At 34.6% G+C, this 21,252-nt stretch overlaps 1 protein-coding gene across 2 annotated transcripts in view; it reads right to left on the reverse strand.

Annotated features, from left to right (window-relative positions):
- Positions 1–1,083: 1,083 nt before the first annotated feature.
- The window catches only part of LOC105335620 (sushi domain-containing protein 2), a 149,191-nt gene continuing 129,022 nt past the window's right edge, over positions 1,084–21,252 (reverse strand). Inside the window, exons 2-16 of one of the 2 annotated variants that reach the window (XM_066080557.1) lie at positions 9,355–9,642; positions 7,866–8,003; positions 7,592–7,754; positions 7,216–7,476; positions 6,986–7,131; positions 6,694–6,842; positions 6,327–6,605; positions 5,842–6,131; positions 5,527–5,670; positions 4,523–4,681; positions 4,149–4,301; positions 2,901–3,026; positions 2,543–2,803; positions 2,075–2,456; positions 1,084–1,947 (exon numbers count right to left, since the gene is read on the reverse strand). In XM_066080557.1, coding sequence (XP_065936629.1) covers positions 1,671–1,947; positions 2,075–2,456; positions 2,543–2,803; positions 2,901–3,026; positions 4,149–4,301; positions 4,523–4,681; positions 5,527–5,670; positions 5,842–6,131; positions 6,327–6,605; positions 6,694–6,842; positions 6,986–7,131; positions 7,216–7,476; positions 7,592–7,754; positions 7,866–8,003; positions 9,355–9,642 — 3,216 coding nt within the window. In that variant the 3' untranslated portion in view covers positions 1,084–1,670. The remainder of the gene's footprint in view (positions 1,948–2,074; positions 2,457–2,542; positions 2,804–2,900; positions 3,027–4,148; positions 4,302–4,522; positions 4,682–5,526; positions 5,671–5,841; positions 6,132–6,326; positions 6,606–6,693; positions 6,843–6,985; positions 7,132–7,215; positions 7,477–7,591; positions 7,755–7,865; positions 8,004–9,354; positions 9,643–21,252) is intronic. The other variant, XM_066080558.1, reaches the window with a different exon arrangement.

Consider the following 21,252-nt stretch of genomic DNA (forward strand, 5'->3'; position numbering starts at 1 on the left):
GGAAATACACGGTTAATGATCCCAAATGTCGCTTCCCCAAGAAGCATTGGTGTAAGATTATGTACTCGCAGTTATACATAGGATAAAGCTTTGTTCATGATGCAAAATTATTTGAAATTGGTTCTTACAATATTTGTAAACGAGTACTGCTGTAACATTCATTGTGATTCGACCCGGTATTAGAAAGAATGATCTTACAGGTCCGTAGGGCATCTGTCATTTAAACGATAGAACATTCTATCTAACCCGGTATGTGTTTCCTTTTGAACTCAACTGTACAATAACTACAATAACTGTACATTTAATTATATGAATTTATATTGTAATTTATTGAAAAAAATATAGTTAGCATGACCGATAAACAAGAGCCCCATGTATGGGCCATATCGCTCACCAGGGCAACAAAAGCCATAATATAATCAGCTTTTGAAGAATAATTGCTTGTTTAAAAGATATTTCGAAATGACTAACGTTATATATGGTTTGAGCCTAAAATGGCCCCCTAAAATTAACATTGTCATTTTACTGTAATTCTTTGTTTTATTTGTACAAATATACATTTGAAGTTTTTTCATAATTTTCATTTTGATTTTAGTGCCCACAATTTAAAGATATGACATCATAAAGTTTACATTTTCCCGCCATTTTTTCATTTTTAGCATAAAACGGCTTGTTTTGAGGCAGTTTTTCTTTAAGGAAACATTGAGCGACTGATTGAACAAACAAAATATTTTCACCAAAGATGTATCTCTCCAATACTTATCAGTGACAAAAAATTCGTTCTTGTTCAAAGAGTCGCTCTATATTTCCCATTCGAAAAAAGATAAGAAAAATGCCAATTGATTGATTTTGATTGAATTATAAAAATAGCCTCACTTCTGACGTCATATACTGCCAGTGAGTGCATATAAATCAAATAAATAGGTAAAAAACATATTTCATGTCAACTCTTTCATAAAATAACACAACAAATTAATGTACCTTAATCATATTAGAAATCGCGAATTTTGGGGGCCAAATTAGACTAATATCATACACAGTTCTTTTCCACAGATATTGAATTCTTTAAGTTGAACATGAAGCATCTTTTGTAACAAAATTATTTTATAGTCATATCACATTAGTTTTTCAGAGGAAGATTCTGAAAAAAGTTTTCTCGATACAGGTATATTAAAAAAAGTGCTTGAAATTTGATAGTTTCATCGCCACCAAGAAAGACGGCGAGAAAAAAGAAATTAATTGATTATAAAAGATATAATGATAATTAACTGTACATAGTTATGTCAAATAAGCGAAAAATTTGCAATTTGGGGATAAAAAAACCCCGAATATCTAACAAATTCAATTCAGGAAGTAACAACAAAAGCCCCTGAGGGATTCGAACTCAAGATGTACGGATCACAATCCCCACACTTAATCCATTCAGCCATGGAGAAAGTTACATAGTGTCGTCAATCAAATCCGTTTAATAAAACAAAATGTCGTTTTGATCAGAGGTCAGCGATGCATTTTGTGATGATGTGTTATTCCACCTTAAACTGTTAAGAGGTCTGTGGCTCTGATAGGGGTTGTAGGGATAGCGATGATTAAAGAGAAATAAAGCGGACATTGCCTATTTACGAGTGGTGTTTAGCTTTAAGAGTTCAATATCTATTTTCTGTCTGGTGGAACTAGAAGAGGACGTCGTGACGCCGGAAATCTCCGGGCGGTGGTCCAGTGATCCTGGTTACTTCCTCGGAGCTGCCATACGCTCTGTTGTCGTACACGTTATAACGGGGGAGACTGCGTCGACTGTTCGCCGAGTGGTCAGATAATACGCGACTTGATTGGGTGTAGGCGCTGTCATGTGACATAGGGAAGCCTCTACTCATATTATGACGGTACTCAGAAGATCTAGCTGATGAAGACAATGTATGTTTGTCGGAATCTGAATACTGTCCCCGGGATCTGTAACATTGAATTATATTTAAACAAGTAACTGTGTATATGAAACGCAATGACGACTGTAAAAAGTTGCCAATAGTTTATGAAATAACATGCATTATCCAAACAACGCAGAAATATCATTTCGTACCGGAATTTGGAACACAAGACTAGGGCCGTGATGAGAGCGATGATAACGACGACGAAGACGCCCGTCCCCACGGTGATCCACATCAGCTGTAGCTTGTCAGAGATGGAACGCAGCAACAACGAGTCGTCTCTGGGTGTAGCGGGGGGCGGGGTCCTACCTGTGGGGGTTGTGTGTCTGGATGGTGGGGGAGGTACTGTTGGGATCTCCTTACACGTGCATGGCTGATAATTCTCCCATCTGCTGTTTTTACATATCGTCGGTCTACACGTACTGTTTTCCCTGTAGCCCATGTTGCAGCGAAATCTGGCTGTGGCATTCTCCAAGGTATTGTTGGACACCCAGACACCATGGTCCGTGGATGACAATATTGGACAGGTAGGAACTGAAAATCAAGACAAAGAGTATTCGTTGATGATTAATTAAAGTGTAAATCAATCATTCAAAATTCAAGTCCTAGCTACAATGAACCTGGTATCGACGCATCTTCCGCATCCTTTAAGTCAACTGTGAAGTCTAACGTTGCCATGGCGATGGCCCTTGACCCAGTCACATGGAAATCAAACAGACAGTTTGTGTTGTTACCACACAATGATATAGCTTCCACTGTAGCAGAATTGATGATGGATGTTGCAAAAACAGGATGGAAATTGCTTTGCGCATGGCCATTGTAGTCCTGGTATGATTTACCAACGGGATAGGTAAACATTGACCCAACTTCCTTAATTCTCCCTTAAAGCAAAATGAACAAGAAATGATTGTACATGTATATATTTTAACTTTAATTCATTTTGTCTCAAAGCATATTTGATACAAACAAATCCCTTACATGCTGTATTGAATGTTCTGAAGATGGTTTCCTCAGTGGCGTTGGACTGTAGCGAGGTACCATCAGGTAGAAGTAGGTCATTGCCAGGGTTTCCATCAAAGTCCCCTAGAAGGCCCGTCAGAGTCCCTACATATAAATATCGCAAACAGTTTATACCCTGGATGTAGTTCATTACGTTGTGTGCGATTTTACGAAACCAAAATTAAATCATTTTATATTATATTGTTAAGCTTCGTGTTTATTTTAATGGTAGTGTTCTCAAAACGATATTTCCCAGTATTCTGATTCTTCAACATACTGTGTGTACCACCTGAGCTGAGAAAACTTGGTTGCGTATATGTTTTCCAGTATTGAACACTATACCTGTACATGTACATGTAATTACTATTTTGTATGTGTCAAGAACATGAAAAAGATGGGGGGGGGGGGGGGGGGGGGTAAGACAACGCAAATGCCTAGTTGGTTTAGTCCTTGAATACAATTTCAAATTTTTTTTCAATTAAGTATTTTAATATGTTATAATACAAGGAAAATTTCTAACTATAAATTATTCGTTCTAGAAATATTTTAACAAAAGATAAAAAAAAAAATCCTAAAATTTTGGTTGTGTTGAAGCCACAACCTTAAAAAACCTGATTCTCTAAAGTTACCTGATGTCTGGTGCTCTAACCACTGAGCCACAACAAAGTGTGTTCTTTAAATGTTATGTGATATATGGCCACGAATTATATTATTTTTCTAAAACGTTCAATTGTTGGCATACAAAATGATATTTTAAAAGTATAGTGGGTCATCTCTTCATGTTTTTGTTGATGGATATCGGTTTGATTGCCATTAAACCTTAATTAGACAATGACAACAATATGGAGCTCATAACCACTTTATAAAAGGAAAGGCATTGAAGATTATTTGGAGGTTTTGACACGCATTTAACTAGTGTAAATCAACCTATTCCAAATATTTAACATACTTAAGGGTTACAAACCGATGTTTTGTTGAATATACATTCTTTTCAATAATTTAAGATATTTTAATTTCGCTGTATCCTATCTCTCTTCATATAGGCATTTTACACACCTTATTCACCTATCTTCTTTGGACGTTCTGCGTGCACACGTGCAACATGTTGGCAAGTGTTACAGTCAACGTAGAACGTCCACGGTATAATATGTTATTATTAGATTTTCCTTATAAATGCCACTACACCTGGTTATCTTCAAATGACATGTGCATTACGTGACTGTTTACCTTTCAGCTGATCGTTAGCAATGATTGGCATCACATTGAGGACGTCTTTTGTCGCCAATATTCGGAATGTGACGCCAAGATCGGCAAACATCACCAGGATGTCTCTACCAGTAGAATTCCCCGTAGGTTTAGGCAGGTTCAGCACAGACACACCTTCAAATTTAACATTAAAATTGTTCAAATGCCAAAAAAAGAAAGAAATTAAAAGAGTTTATCATTGATACTGTAAAATAACTGTGGGTAGGAATTCGTCATTGATAAAGACATTAATCGGGTGGGTTATCTCCACGTATTTTGTCAACGATTTCTCAGCGGGATTTCTCGGCATGATATGCCACACACTTGATATATGACCTATTCCTTGGTATACCTACCCCGATATCTGAGCCAGGCGACATCACTGAAGTCCTGGGTCTGTGCGTTGATGATAACATCAGCTACCCTGATGGAGTTAAGTCGTACTTCGACCCTGTCGGATGTGTTTGACATCTCGGCGACAAAAGCTGTGCAAACACTGGCGCTCACAAACCTACCTGGAATTTTTTTTAAGAAGCTCAAAGTTCTGTCAAGTACTTCGTGAAAAATATTGAATGTAACTATATTCACGTTAAATGCCCCCCCCCCCCCCAACAAAAGAAGAAAAAAAACAACACAGAAGATACTTTTGTCCTGTTTGTTTTTCAATCTGTCATATACTATAAACATGTTGATATATGTAAAATAATTTTGCTATTTCTAATCAGAATTCGTGTTAATATATAGCAAAAACAAATAAAATCCTGTAACCACCGCTATTTACCACTATTTTTGTTTAGCCTTAAAGTAATGGCAACATCAGTTATATTTTGAATGTATCTGAAAAAAAAATATAGAATCTATACCACTAGAGACAGTCGTTGTATAAGTCAAATCCTTCTGAATTATCACATGTACATGTACATAACTACCGTACACGGTTATTCTTCAGTTACGAGGCAGGATGGTCATGCCAATTTTTAAAGTAAGTCAGAGTTCTGTATAAACATATAGGAGATTTTGAATTTAAAATATTTGGATTTTTTTTTTTAAATATAAGTAATTTATGGCCTTAAATATCATCTTTAAAATTTAAGGCAGATCTCATTGGTTTCATGCCCTTTCGATCTAAGACAATGTGTCATTCTTTGTGTTCGTGTATCTATTATAATACATATGTAACAATCAGGTCAGGGTATATTTACAATGCTTTGTAATCACATTCGTGTGCGTATGTGGTTGAACTCACTCAGAAATTATAATGATTCTTACACCACTGAAATGTTTATTTTTCATAACGATTACTATAACAATCCATGTACGAGTATCACCAGAGAACCTCACATGTAGGTATTGTTCGCACCTTGACTGTCCTTGGCCTGTTCAAACCTGACCTGACTCTGGAAGGACGCGTTGTGGGATACAATGAAGAAGAACTCCCCGATCCCGTTAAAGTTGTATTCCATTCCATCCACAGTTCTCATGTGGGGGTCTCCGTTAGCACCAGCTTAAATGAAAAAAAATCTGTGTAATTCTTACAATATTTCAATCATAAAGTATATAAAATGGATCAAGGAAAAGTATTTCGACAAAAAAGTAAAATATCTGGAAATCTGAATCAACATCGTGTACAGATTTTCAGTTTTAACATTTGTTTAGAACCTCACAAATGGTACACCTGGTCTTGGGGGTACGTAGTTGTAGCAGGAGCTGACGTGTCGGAACTTAGCGTATGTCTGACACTCTGAGAAGAGAGTGACCCCACGGTGTCCTAAGTCTGTCACGTGACCGAAGTATCTACAGCAGTGAAGGAAGGGCAGGACGTCGTAGTAGAAGTTGGTAACGTAAGGAATGACGTCATCACCTCCAAGGTAATGGTAGCGCTGAAGAGTTCCTCCCTCCTCTACCCGTGAATCTAGCAGACTTCCAGTGTTTCCATAGCAACATACATTGTCCTGTCCGAGAAACCTAAAAAAAAGGAAAGGGTGAGTTTATCACAATACCACCTGGTGCGACCACTTATAGGAATTACCAATATAAGCTATATATGGTCAAGTTACCTTAGAAACTATCTTTAAAAACTTGATTATCGTTGAAATACTCCTAGATCAAATAAGGTTAGCGTTACTCAATTTCCTTTATGCAATTTTTTGGATCACATACCCAGGTTGGCTTAATCGGATGCAGTGACGGGCACTGGCTCTGTACAGACAGTTTAGATCCGGGTCCTTGTTGTCCATCAGATTGTTACAGTCGGGGTCGGGCTGGTAGCGGGCGGTGTCCATCAGGGCTTGCTGTAGGGTGCAGGGACAAGGCGGTAGGTCATCATACGTCACTAGCGGGAGGCCTCGTTCCTGTCTGATCCAGTTGTAACAGAAACGTTTCGTTTCCTGGTGGGAAGGCACTACAGCAAAAATGTCAGTCCAAATCCCCCGCTCAGGCCTAGAATTATAGAAAGCATTTATGTATGCAACTAAAACAAAAATAATCAAACAAAACACTTTCTGTTCAGAGGCAAGATCAACTTTACATAGAAAGGTCTGTTTCTATCGCCGATGTTACTCGAATCGCAGCCATGTAGCCATCTGATCTAAGATTCAAGGTAAACTGTGCAAGATTTCTGTCTACGTTTTCATGCAAAATGCTTTTTTCCCACGGTAGAATTTTAAATCCTCGTTCCTACATAATAACACATGAACTGTTTATATAATGATTATTAACAAATACTAGAAAATGTTATTCTAAAACAAGATCAAAACACATTTTGTTTTATCAATAATTCTGTTTTAATGCGAATATAATACATCAATTTTAAAGTGTACCTTAACTGTATACATGTGAATATGAACTTTATCCGAATCCTTTAACTCAAAAGCAAGCGGATCCCAGGAGATGGTGTACTGACGCCCGCCATACCATTCTGCGGGGTTATGTCTTTTGACCGGGTTGTTAAAAAGAGCAGGGTTTACTATAAGCAATATAAAAAGGATACTAGTACGTCTAGGATTTAGTTAGTATATTGCGGTAAAAAAAACCGCTATGCTAAACTTACAAATTGTGTAGATTCCTTGGTGGTTTCGCATTTCCCCATTCGAGTTTTTTATTGTGAAATTAATTTTTATGTCACCAGTTGTGTTGAAAACAGGAGTTATACAGAGGGCGCTGTAATTAGACAATCGCTGGCAAGGAAATAACGTCACCAATGGTGAGTATTGTATATAGACCATGTCGTCAGAGTTCATGCATGGTCCTCCAACTACGAAATACTGTCCCCCAAGCATTGGACCGTATCGTGGTGCAATGGTCAATGTACCTAATAAAATTAAAATACAATATTACTGAAGCTTAATGTTTTATTACCTAGCTAGCTAACATGCGTACTGACCTCCAATGAAAAATTATTTTTATCTATCAATAGATCAACATACCGTGAGTGTTACAGCCGCCGTTGCTTATTTCCGCCGAATCGATGCGGAAAGCAAACTTTCCTGGGATATTGATGTTGGACATATGATTGATGCCAAGGATTGCGGGAGTTCGGGAAGCGTTTACAGCGTAAAATATCTTTCCATCCCCTGCATTAAAACCAACCTGCAAGAAATATATGCATGTCAAGTATTTGATTTACATTAGTATCCTAAAGAGCCCAAATCTAATGAAGAATTACATTAATTTTGAAAAATTAGTTATTTTTTTTTTTACCTGAGCAGGTGTGCCTCCCAGACCGGTGTTTCTGTTACCTCCACTCGCAGTTCCTGTGGTCCATGTGATGTTTTTATAATTAAAAATTGTGAAAGAATGCTGACCGTTTGTAATCAGTATCTCTTGAAATGTATTTCTCTGTTAAATAAAAATTATATAATTCAAAAAATAAAAAAAAACCAAGATATCTGTGAGCTAATGCTCATTAGTGATACCCCCTCCCCGATGTAAATATACAAAATAAGCAAAGTCGACATTAATTAATATATATTATTTAAAGAGGAAGTTGAAATCGAATTTGTTCTGTTAACGAAGAGTGGGTTTTAAGTCAACAATCTGTACCGAGAAATCTTTGACAACAGTTTGATGGACATTTTAGGTTTAAAATAAACAGCCATTATTTGACAGGAAGATGAAGTCTGATATACTACCACATGGTCGGAAATACTTGTACAAAGAGTGTGTTAAAGTTTCAACCATATGCGATAAATGATTAGTGAGAATCTTCGATAAACATTTGTTTAAAAAATTAGCCTAAAATTAAACAAAGTCGTCATTAAACAGGAAGATGACGTTTGATTGGTACAAAAATAAATCCCATCATATGGCATACCTATTTTTGATGAATATTTGTTTAAAAATTTAGCATAAGTACACTGATTTGTGTGTAAAAAGTAATCACTTCATTGACGTCATAATGTTGAAATTACGTCATGAAGATTGTCTTATTTTGATAAATTAATGTTTTGTAGCAATATTTGGGTATTTTCCGATGAATTTTCGACTAGGAAACATCAAGCGCAGGCTTGCTCTAGTACCTTTTCTTTTAGTATGTCGGGGAAATTTGAATGAAGAAAAATATATGTTAAAACCGTACTGAGCAAACCTGCGCTCTATACTGTGGTTTCATTAATATTCAAGGGTATCAATTTTCGTGGATAAAGTGAAAATCACAGTTTCAAGGATACGTAATTTCGTGGCCAATGACCCTATCAATACAAATTATTAGTAGAAATTGCACTTAAATGAACAATTAATTTCGTGGATAAACTTAACAACGAAATCCACGAAAATTGGTATTCAACGAATATTGATGAAACCACAGTACTTCCGACTGCAAAATATAAAGAAGATATTATCTTCTTTTTTTCCAGCGAAATGGCGGGAATTGGGACATTTAGGTGACGTTATGTACATAAACAGTGAATGAGCAATGATGACCAAAATCAAGATGAAAGTGATAGACGTCCTCTGTACAATGATTTAGTTAATACGACAGTGTTTAAAAATTGTTTAAAACTGGGAGCAGATGTTTAACCATACCAAATATAGTCCTTTCAACTATCTGCGATTAATAGTTGCTGAGAAAAATACAACAGGCATTTGTTACCGACAGCCAGACAGACACAAACTAACACACATAGGTAAAACTGTATACCCACTCTATAAAATTTCAACAAAATAATGGAATAATTGATCTATCAAATACTTTGTCACAGCGGTAGCATCCATAAAATGCCACATTATCCCAGGTTGTGATGAAGACCCAAGTGGCCTGGAAGCGGAAGAAGCTAGGAAAGTAATCTCTGACTTCCTGTGACGCCCTCTCTAGCGTGGTTTGGTTCGTGGACTCACGGTACCACACTTTACCCCCTTTCCTTGTATCTACATCCGCCCAAAATATAGCAACCAATCGTCTGTCACCACCCAGAGGGAATGGATCCGGTGTGTATGTAGATACAGTCCTCAAAAAGGAAATGACGCCATTCGTGTTCACCTAGAAGCAATCTTAATCAATGTAAACTAATACATGTAATATTCATTCCTTATCTCTCTCTCTCTCCCTTTTTCTTTTTGTGATAAAGCCTGCAGTTCTATTTTTTTCTTTCTTAATTAATTATCAACTAGTATTTGCTTTTAAATGGTAAATATAAGGTCATCACTTGTTAAACGAAAGGTCCATGGGCCACATTGATCACCTGAGCAACGACAATCATGATAGAGTCATATAAAAATATGTATACGATGTAGTAAAATAGATTCTGTGTAAAAATATTTTTACACTTTTCTCCAGGTATTTTTATGCTTTACATTGAGCCCTTATAATCATATTACACATTAAGCGGTGCAGTTCTTAAGAAGATCATAATCAAGAAGATTAAGAAGATCAACTATTCATATATAAATCTACATGTACATCAAACTTTGACCCCCCCCCCCCCCATGTAACCCCATAATTGTCCAGGGGCCACCGTCTAACAGTTAAGAATTAGCGTATTTCAAGATGCTTGAATACAAGTAATACTATAAATTACATAACATTTTGAGTTTTTGAGAATAATCAAATTAATTTCCTAATAAAATATTCAACCTTCCCCTTCCCCTGCACAATTATGGCCCCAACATAACCCCGGGAGTCGTAGTTTTAGTAAAATTGGATTTACAAAGGAAGTTCCTGCACAAGATACAACTTGCCTGGCCAGTTGGTTTTTGTGAGGAATAATTTTAGAATTTTAGAGATATTTCCTTTATTATTACCTATGTTAAAAAATTCGACCTCCAATGTGGCCCTACCGTACCCCCCCCCCCCCCCACCCCCCACGGATCACAATGAGAACACATTTGAAGGTAAACTACCTGATGATGCTTCCACAAAAGTTACCGCTTTCTTGCCAATTGGTTTTTGATAAGAAGATTTTAGAGTTACAGTTGTATTTCTCAATATATATCTATTATGTAAAACTGTTTACAGGTAAATCGCAACTCAATTAAATTGACCAGTTAACCGTGTAATCAAATCAAAATACATACTGTCATTTCATTTTTTTATTTAAATTTAAGGAATTTTAATTGTTTCAATATGTAATGTTTGATTAAAACAATAAGTGTTATGTTTATGAAAAACTAAGATTAATATTCATTATTTTTTTGTCAAACTATAGTTCATAAACAAATATGAAATAAAAGGGCAAACAGGTATGGAATAAATTCATATGTCACAATTTTAAAGTCAGTTATCTTTTTACTAACAGAATAAATTTTGAACTAAAATGTACTTAACATTTAATCACCGATTAAGTTTGTCTTCCACTTGATCTAGTTCTGTTATTTTGAAATGTCTTTCGTTTTAAAGGGGAATGGTCACGATTTTGGTCATATTTTATTTTTCTGTTTTTATTATTTCCAATGCTTTATGAATATATTTCTAATGATCAAATTAAATTTGGGTGCCAGTCGATGAGTTTTAAGCAAGATACAGGGCTCACAATTCTTCGTCAGGTAAACAAAGCTCGTGCTCTGTTTTTGGTTACATAGGTTCAATATACCAGTAAAAAATCTTTTTCAAGATGATTTGTCTATATTCTTATTCATTTTAAACATAAATAAACAGTTCCTTACGATTAAAACATTCATTTTAGGTCTTAAACTGGAATTTTCACCTCAACGTTCAAAATGTAAACAAAAGCTTTGTTTACATAGCGAGGAATTGTAAGCTCTGTAACTCGCTTATAACTCGACAAATGACACTCAAATTTTGGTTGCCAATTAAAAATGCCTTACTGAAGCATTTTATCATTAAGGTGGCTCTATACACCCACAGTTTATTCCAATTTTCAATAGAAGACCACAAAACATATACTTATCAAATATTAATATTAGAACATTATGAAGACAGGGATACTATAGGTATGTTTAAAGAATTTTTTTAATGTTTTTCGTAATATATTTTAAAAAGACAGATATCAACAAATTGAGAGAATTTTTTTGGTCATATGATGGATATTTCCTTCGGACACATGAAAAAAAAATATAACACTTTCTTACATTCAAAAATGGTATAATTGCAATTTTTTTTAGTATTTCCTCAAAACATAATTTTTCATGTTTTCTTACTCTGTTGACAAATCATCTGAAAAGGTTGCTTGATGTTTTAAGAAAATGTATTTTAATAAATGTGACATGAAAAATTGGGTGCGTCTTTTTACCCCAATGAACCCCAATGATACCCCAATGATACCCCAATGAACTTTGAAATACTCAAATGATACTAAGTATGTTCATAATTGATACACTGAATGAATTTTATGTAACAACATGTTACACAATGTTACACAAATGAAATTTCAACTACGTGCCGTTTTTTCACCGATTGGGCCATATCTTGTAATGGGAAATGATTATAATTTTTTAAGCTAAAATTTTACTCAAAGATTGTTTGTGACCTGTAATTATGTCCTTATGGGAGCTTTGGTCATTTGTGCTAGTTCAACATAACTTAAAGAAAAAGAGACATATCAATTCTTTTCCATTAGAGGAAGACCTCAGTTTTGATATTTTCATTTGTGAGCTTGCTCGCAGTACCTCAAGTTTCGTAAAACCCCCCCAAACATGATCAAAGTATATTGTATAGATGTATTAAACAGGCCCCTTACGTGTCGGGTCTAATGTATAGATATAACTAAGCCAGTAAATTGAATATATAGAGAACTGAAAATATCTAACAATGCGAATTTTCACAATTTCAATTTTTCGTGTCGCTAGCCATTTTTAGTGCTTTATGTACGAGCGGACCCATATACGAGGGTTTTTCAGTAATTATTGAGACATTTTCTCTTATTCGTTTAGGAACAAAGATTAACCCTTGAAATTTCACAAAAATCTAAATAAGGATAGAGTTTATTGATGTGAAAAGTTTTCCGTCTACGGCATGATAGATCATCCCTAGTTAGCTGTTCAACGTGCCTTGGACCAGTGACCCGGCGCAAGTTCTGCAATTTTTTCGCAACGTCATTTTAACCCTTCTCATTGCTCCTGTGTTTTAAACACCTTACAAACAAACAGAAAGAAGACTTGTTCTTTATTTGTCATCTTTTGTTTTCATTTCAAGATGTCATCATTTACATTTTCTCTCATTCTTGAATTTTTGTGGAAAAAAAAAATCGGGTTATTTTTAAACGAAAGTCAAATTACTGTAAATGTCTCCTTCAGTCATTTTGTACATACGTGCAACTATTTTAGAACTGTTGACAAAAGTTATCGTGTAAAAAAGGCTTGATATTTAGTCCCTTTGTTTTAATTCTAATAAAACCATCAGTAAAAATAAATATGACGAACTGAAGCTCTTTATCCCTTGTCATCGTATAGTTTTTGTTTAAGCAATTGCTTGGCCTTAAAAGGTCTTCTTCTGATATTTCAACCAGTTTGAAGTATATTCGCTGCGCCACCTTGACGTCAAAATTCAATGTAAAGTCGTTGTCAAATTTCTATTGCTTGGTAAATATATCCGTACCATATTTGTATTTCAACTCAAACATCAGTGAAACTTGGTCAAAAGGTAGTCGCAAAAATAGTAAAATAAACATATATTATTTGATTTCTTATAACATTAACTGTAAGTGTACGGGCACTTAGAAAGGGGATGTCCAAGTTTTTAATCTCAGAGTTCATGGCTGCGCCAGGTAACAGTACCACCGACTTGTTTATCTACCGCCGTAAACGAAAAAAATATTACTTTCTTTAATTATTTTTTGGGGTTTCTTCGATTTTTATACCAATTTTCACACTAATTCGTCATTTAAAAAGGGAAATATTTGAATTGTCTCAATAATTTCCAAACAACCCTCGTATATATCTACACGCCCTGAATGATTGGTCGAAATCAGCGGGTGAAACTGACAAGAAACTGACAACGGGGTTATGTATTTTTTTTCCTGCAATGTCGCTACCTTCATATCCCGAATAAATCACCAAAGAAAGCATGCTTTTATTGTTTAAATAAACATACACACACCCTCAATTACACAAACACATATTCTTTGCTTCCTGGTATGTGTTGATGAACATCCCAAATGAATGATCACAATAAATTTGAATAGAAAATTAAAATCCTATGAATGCCTTAATCACGGTAGATTAATCTAATAACACATGGTTACTGCAATATTGTCCCGATGAAAGTTATCAATATTCATTAGCCAATAAAAAGTGGCTTATTCAGATAGGTCATTTATCACCCGTGGTGATTTTATGATAGCTGAACATTGAACTTTTGATGATATATTCAAATGATGGTGTGTACTTTTTTGCACACATTTTGCCAAATATTTTTTAACCTTTACCGCATTGACACTGATTTTGAACCACAGTAGTCTTCTGTTTACAGACCAGTTTAATTTTATATCAAAATCATGAGAGGATATTTATACTCCATTTTTCAATGCTATTAAAAAACACTTGACTTCATGAGGACCAAATTTGGTAAACTGCTAGTGTTTTTTTTTAGGCTCATAGATCAAATTTCTTTAATCATTATGATTATTGATTTGTCAAGGTAAATGGATATATCCAGAAAAGCAACCAAAATTGAGCCATCATGAATACAAATGATTCCATTTTATAGTAATATATGACTGAATAATAACAAAACATCAATAATAATCATTTATGCAATCTTATATAGCAGTCTCATGATATTTTCACATATTCAACAATGACACAAATTCAACAATGACATGGGTACACTAAGGTTTCTGCTAATCAGTCCAAGTCAAGCATTACACTTCACAGCGCACATTAGTGATGCAAAAAGTTCAATATATTTGCTGATGGTATAAACATATAATATATTGCATGCAAAGATATTAGTCCAGAGAACTATTCATAATTATTTTGATCTCGTACAATATGTCACTTCCAAGAGTCTTACAATAAATATCAGGTAAGTTTGTCTTGTATGCCAAGGTGATGCTCATTTGAAAATTAATCTTCATCTGTTGAACATGCAGATTTCCTTTTGGACTTTTTTAATTTAAAAAACGACCTAGTTCTCTCAGCACGGGGTCTGCTTCTTTGGTTTGGTTTCTTGGCTAATGTCTTTGTTTTTGGTATTGTCAATTTTGAATCAAATTTTGAAGACTCTAATTCTTCGGAGATGTTCACTTTCCTGGTTGTTAAAACTTATTAAATAGAACTTGTTTTTCCCTTGTAGATTTTACTGCCCATGTTCATTCACTTAATCGAAATTTGGAAAATTGGGTGGTCAACTTCATCCTGTTGTTTATTGATTCTGTGTTGTTATTTGTCCAGAGCTCATGTATAATTCCATCGTTGATAGGCCTAATGACATGGTTGATGAGGTTGTCATGTAAGTGTTTGTCAAAGTAAGTTTGAAAAGATGGATATTTTTGGAAATATGGTTTCAACTTATAGAAGGTGGTTTCAGAAGACGTCGAGTCATCACAGTTTTTAACAACGCCTTGTGGTCCAAAAATTTCTTCAACAATTTTTTCGCGATCTTCTTTTGAACACCCAATTTTGTCTTGTAAATTACGACAAAAATTTCTTTATTAAAAGTATTTAGAATTTTTAAAGATTTGTAGATTCGCCCTTGGAAGCTCCTGGATTCTAGGGATTTGTAGGGCGGAAATGAAGTTTTCAAATTTTGACATTTGTGTATGGTGGCATATCTCTGCCCCTTGTGTGCAAGTTATTTTTCTATCAAATATGTCGACATGCAAGATAAATATGTTGACCAAAACCCTCTGCCTTGCAGAAATATTAGAAATATTCTTACGGATGTAAATTAATCTGTTTTAAAGAATCAAGTTTAATGGGTGTAAATGAAGTTTTTAAAAAAGATAACCATAATAAACATGGAAGAGTCTTTAAAACACTAGCTAGAATAACCAATTACTTAAAGGTGCATGGGTGACTGTTCAGATTTAAAAGAGCGTAACTAAAATGGGCAGTTATGTCAGATAATGCTTATGCGTGTATTCAAATATGGGCAAATTGAATTAACTTGTTTGTTCGTTAATGAGTTGCATAATATAAAACAAAATCGGATGTTCGATAAAAAGGTTATCATGAGAAAATATTGTGGGCAACAAGAAAAAATCAGCAGACCTCATGGAAATTCACAGGACAAAGACGAGCATTATACTAGAACAGATCCTTTGATATTGCACCAGCCCAATCAGCTAACCAAAGACAAAAAAACCTACAGAAATAATGAACATGATGGGAGAAGACAATTCATTTATGGCACCGAAGAATTCCAAACAGATTAGAAACAAAAAGTACAGGGAAACAGGGAAACCCCTTAAACCGACAAATGTAGCAGACGAAGTATACCAAGTGTTGTGTTCCCTACAAACTTCTGACTTTATTCAACAGTTAGTTTTTACCAAGAAGAAGAGACCTATTATCCTCCTTTACTCAGACAACCAAATTTAGGAACTGAAAGCAAACTGCCTAGGAAAGCATGGCAGCGTGATTGGCATTGACCGAACCTTTAACTTAGGATCCTGCTATGTCACGGCCATGACTTTTAAACACCAAGCAGTTGTTCAGCGAGAGACCAAGGGAAAACCGATAATGCTTGGCCCAATAATGCTGCATTATGAAAGCGATTTTGAAGCATACACCACCTTCCTTCAACATATTCATCAAAAAATAGGAGTCAATTCAGTTATCCTTGGAAGTGATGAGGAAAATGCTTTAACTAAAGCAATTCACCATGTGTTTCCTGCAGTAACCCATTTGCTTTGCACAAAACATTTGAAAGATAACATTCATCGTAATTTACAAGACAAAATTGGGTCTTAAAAAGAAGATCGCGAAAAAATTGTTGAAGAAATTTTTGGACCACAAGGCGTTGTTAAAAACTGCGATGACTCGACGTCTCCTGAAACCACCTTCTATAAGTTGAAACCATATTTCCAAAAATATCCATCTTTTCAAACTTACTTTGACAAACACTTACATGACAACCTCATCAACCATGTCATTAGGCCTATCAACGATGGAATTATACATAAGCTCTGGAAAAATAACAACACAGAATCAATAAACAACAGGATGAAGATGGAATGCGATTGGAATGTGAAAAAACTACCAGCCCTTATTGAATGCCTTGAGAATTTTACAAACAGTCAGATGCAGAACTTGAGGAGATCTTTGTATGGTTATGGACATTTTAAGTTGACCACCCATTTTCCAAATTTCGATTAAGGTCAGATGACACGTTCCTCGAGAATCTTTTTTGTATCTCCTCGTAATAAGGAGTTCCAATAAAAAATATTAATTTAATAATTATTTTAAAGATGATTAAAATTTAATTGGATTTGGTTATGTGTCTAGATGGCCGAGTGGTTAGAACCGTGGCCGCTCACTGCCAGAAGCGTATAGGTTCTAGAGGTCGTGAGTTCAAAGCTCCGCTACGGCCGAGATAGAGTTCCAATATAGTGAATTTTACTGTGCTTTATATGTATTTATTTTTATATCAGCAATTCAAGTGTATTTTCAAGAAGATTATATAGGAAATTGTATACTGTAGTATTTTGCAGAAATGCCTGGTAAGGTACCCTAATTTTTTGCAAGAAAGCTTGTCAGAGTAGTAGTAAACCATCAACAAATTCCTGGAAAAAGTTATATAAAATTGAGGAACGTGTCGTCTGACCTTAAGTGAATCAACATGGGCAGTAAAATCTACAAGGGAAAAACAAGTTCTATTTAATAAGTTTTTAACAACCAGGAAAGTGAACATCTCCGAAGAATTAGAGTCTTCAAAATTTGATTCAAAATTTACAATACCAAAAACAAAGACATTAGCCAAGAAACCAAACCAAAGAAGCAGACCCCGTGCTGAGAGAACTAAGCCGTTTTTTAAATTAAAAAAGTCCAAAAGGAAATCTGCATGTTCAACAGATGAAGATTAATTTTCAAATGAGCATCACCTTGGCATACAAGACAAACTTACCTGATATTTATTGTAAGACTCTTGGAAGTGACATATTGTACGAGATCAAAATAATTATGAATAGTTCTCTGGACTAATATCTTTGCATGCAATATATTATATGTTTATACCATCAGCAAATATATTGAACTTTTTGCATCACTAATGTGCGCTGTGAAGTGTAATGCTTGACCTGGACTGATTAGCAGAAACCTTAGTGTACCCATGTCATTGTTGAATTTGTGTCATTGTTGAATATGTGAGACTGCTATATAAAATTGCATAAATGATTATTATTGATGTTTTGTTATTATTCAGTCATATTCTACTATAAAATGGACATTGCCAGAAAAAAAATACATAACCCCGTTGTCAGTTTCTTGTCAGTTTCACCCGCTGATTTCGACCAATCATTCAGGGCGTGTAGATATATACGAGGGTTGTTTGGAAATTATTTAGACAATTCAAATATTTCCCTTTTTAAATGACGAAATATTGTGAAAATTGGTATAAAAATCGAAGAAACCCCAAAAAATAATTAAAGAAAGTAATATTTTTTTCGTTTACGGCGGTAGATAAACAAGTCGGTGGTACGGTTACCTGGCGCAGCCATGAACTCTGAGATTAAAATCTTGAACATCCCCTTTCTAAGTGCCCGTACACTTACAGTTAATGTTATAAGAAATCAAATAATTATATAATAGTGTTGTGTTGTGCATGTACTATGCCTAAATAGTAGTCAGGGTTTGATACATGGTGCACGAGCCGGAGGCGAGTGCACTATGTATCAAACCCTGACTACTATTTAGGCATAGTACATGCACAACACAACACTATTGTTATTATTATGCCGACTGTTAAATATACTGACGTGCTTTGCTATAAGTAGCTCTGACGTTCGAGTGTTGACAAGTCCCTTAAAATAATCACCGGAAAAGCAAGCGTTTGTTGTTGTTTTCAAATTACGTGTACGGTAATCAATTGATTTGATTGTTTATTTAATCAACAAGTTGTTGTACAATAAAAAGTCAACAAAGGTTTATGTTCTTTTTAAGAAATAGAGAGACGTTTTGCCTTACCGAGAAAACTCGAAATGTTTAGCAGACGAAATCTCAGTGAATTTTTTTTCTTGAACATTCTTTATCAAGCGTCATTTAAAAAAGCGTTTTTGTGATTCTCATGTAGAATTTCTTTGAAAAATGTTCAATCAATTTGTTCAAAAGTTTATAGGAAACTTTAACTTTAAAATTACCGTCAATAATGAAGTTTTTTTTTGAAAAATGAATAATTTTAATTGCTTGATGTCAGTCGTATATATGTAGTTTTTATATACCTAAATACCGGTATTCATAATAACGGCTAATTTAGCGTAGCGGTAACGCGTTGGGCTTCATGCTAGAATCAATGATTTTAGCGTCGTGAGTTCGAATCCCGCTGTCGGCGCTTGAAAGATTTTCGTGGAAAATATTCGCCGTGCTCTATTTCGGCATAGTATGCTTACGCTATATAAATCCTTTGATACTATGCGAAAATAGATGAGTATTCAATATATAGTGACAAACTGACAGAAGGCATAATAATATATGTTTATTTAACAATTTTTGCGACTACCTTTTGACCAAGTTTCACTGATGTTTGAGTTGAAATACAAATATGGTACGGATATATTTACCAAGCAATAGAAATCTGACAACGACTTTACATTGAATTTTGACGTCAAGGCGGCGCAGCAAATATACGTCAAACTGGTTGAAATATCAGAAGAAGACCTTTTAAGGCCAAGCAATTGCTTAAACAAAAACTATACGATGACAAGGGATAAAGAGCTTCAGTTCGTCATATTTTTTTTACTGATGGTTTTACTAGAATTAAAACAAGGGGGACTAAATATCAAGCCTTTTTTACACGATAACTTTTGTCAACAGTTCTAAAATAATTGCACGTATGTACAAAATGACTGAAGGAGACATTTACAGTTATTTGACTTTCGTTTAAAAATAACCCGATTTTTTCCACAAAAATTCAAGAATGAGAGAAAATGTAAATGATGACATCTTGAAATGAAAACAAAAGATGACAAATAAAGAACAAGTCTTATTTCTGTTCGTCTGTAAGGTGTTTAAAACACAGGAGCAATGGGAAGCGTTAAAATGACGTTGCGAAAAAATTGCAGAACTTGCGTCGGGTCACTGGTCCAAGGCACGTTGAACAGCTAACTAGGGATGATCTAATCATGCCGTAGACAGAAAACTTTTCACATCAATAAACTCTATCCTTATTTAGATTTTTGTGAAATTTCAAGGGTTAATCTTTGTTCCTAAACGAATAAGAGAAAATGTCTCAATAATTACTGAAAAACCCTCGTATATGGGTCCGCTCGTATATAAAGCACTAAAAATGGCTAGCGACATGAAAAATTGAAATTGTGAAAATTCGCATTGTTAGCCATTTTCAGTGCTCTAGATATTCAATTTACTGGCTTAGTTATATCTATACATTAGACCCGACACGTTAAAGGACTGTTTAATACATCTATACAATATACTTTGACCATGTTTGGTTTTTTTTTTTACGAAACTTGAGATACTGTGAGCAAGCTCACAAATGAAAATATCAAAACTGAGGTCTTCCTCTAATGGAAAAGAATTGATATGTCTCTTTTTCTTTAAGTTATGTTGAACTAGCACAAATGACCAAAGCTCCCATAAGGACATAATTACAGGTCACAAACAATCTTTGAGTAAAATTTTAGCTTAAAAAATTATAATCATTTCCCATTACAAGATATGGCCCAATCGGTGAAAAAACGGCACGTAGTTGAAATTTCATTTGTGTAACATGTTGTTACATAAAATTCATTAAGTGTATCAATTATGAACATACTTAGTATCATTTGGGTATTTCAAAGTTCATTGGGGTATCATTGGGGTATCATTGGGGTAAAAAAAATTGAATGAAAATCATTGCAAATAAACACAAAAAATATTTTAAATTTTATTTGGTATGAAAGTTCCTCAGGTAAGGGTTATCGTTCCTAAGTCCCAAGGCCCTAACACCTTGGGGACTTTTCATTTCTGAGTTGAAGAAAATTTCCTAAATATAACGTTGGAATGATAAATACATACATAATTCATTTTAGGCCTCGCCTTGTATAAGTGAATATATTCGCTTTAATGCAAAACTAAGTCAAATAAATAAAGGGGAAAATTGACTAGGCTAATAGGATTTATGTATCCCTACGTGAGAGAAATTCAAAGCAACCCTCTCATCCCCTTAAGGTGTTGATATTAATGTGCATTAAAGTATATTTTAATTGAAATATTTTCATCAGTTTAGAATTTTCTTTCACAATACTCAACCAAAAATACGATTTAGAATATTTTGGAAAGTTAAAAAATTTATTGTTCTCAACGGGAATCGAACTCATAACATGCAGGTTTGTAGTGAATCCACTAACCCACTACGCTACGGTTTAACATATCGTTAATGGTAAAGAAACTATTTAAAAAAATTATACTTGATTTTATTTTTTATGTCGATAAATAATACCACACAACGTGAAGGTGTCACATACCCATTACTTGTAAGTAATGAATTTTCCATGTATCAAATTAAATCTATTCATTCAACAAATTTTTCAAAAGAGCG

Source organism: Magallana gigas, chromosome 3 (genome assembly GCF_963853765.1).
Source record: "Magallana gigas chromosome 3, xbMagGiga1.1, whole genome shotgun sequence".
Lineage (NCBI taxonomy): Eukaryota > Metazoa > Mollusca > Bivalvia > Ostreida > Ostreidae > Magallana > Magallana gigas.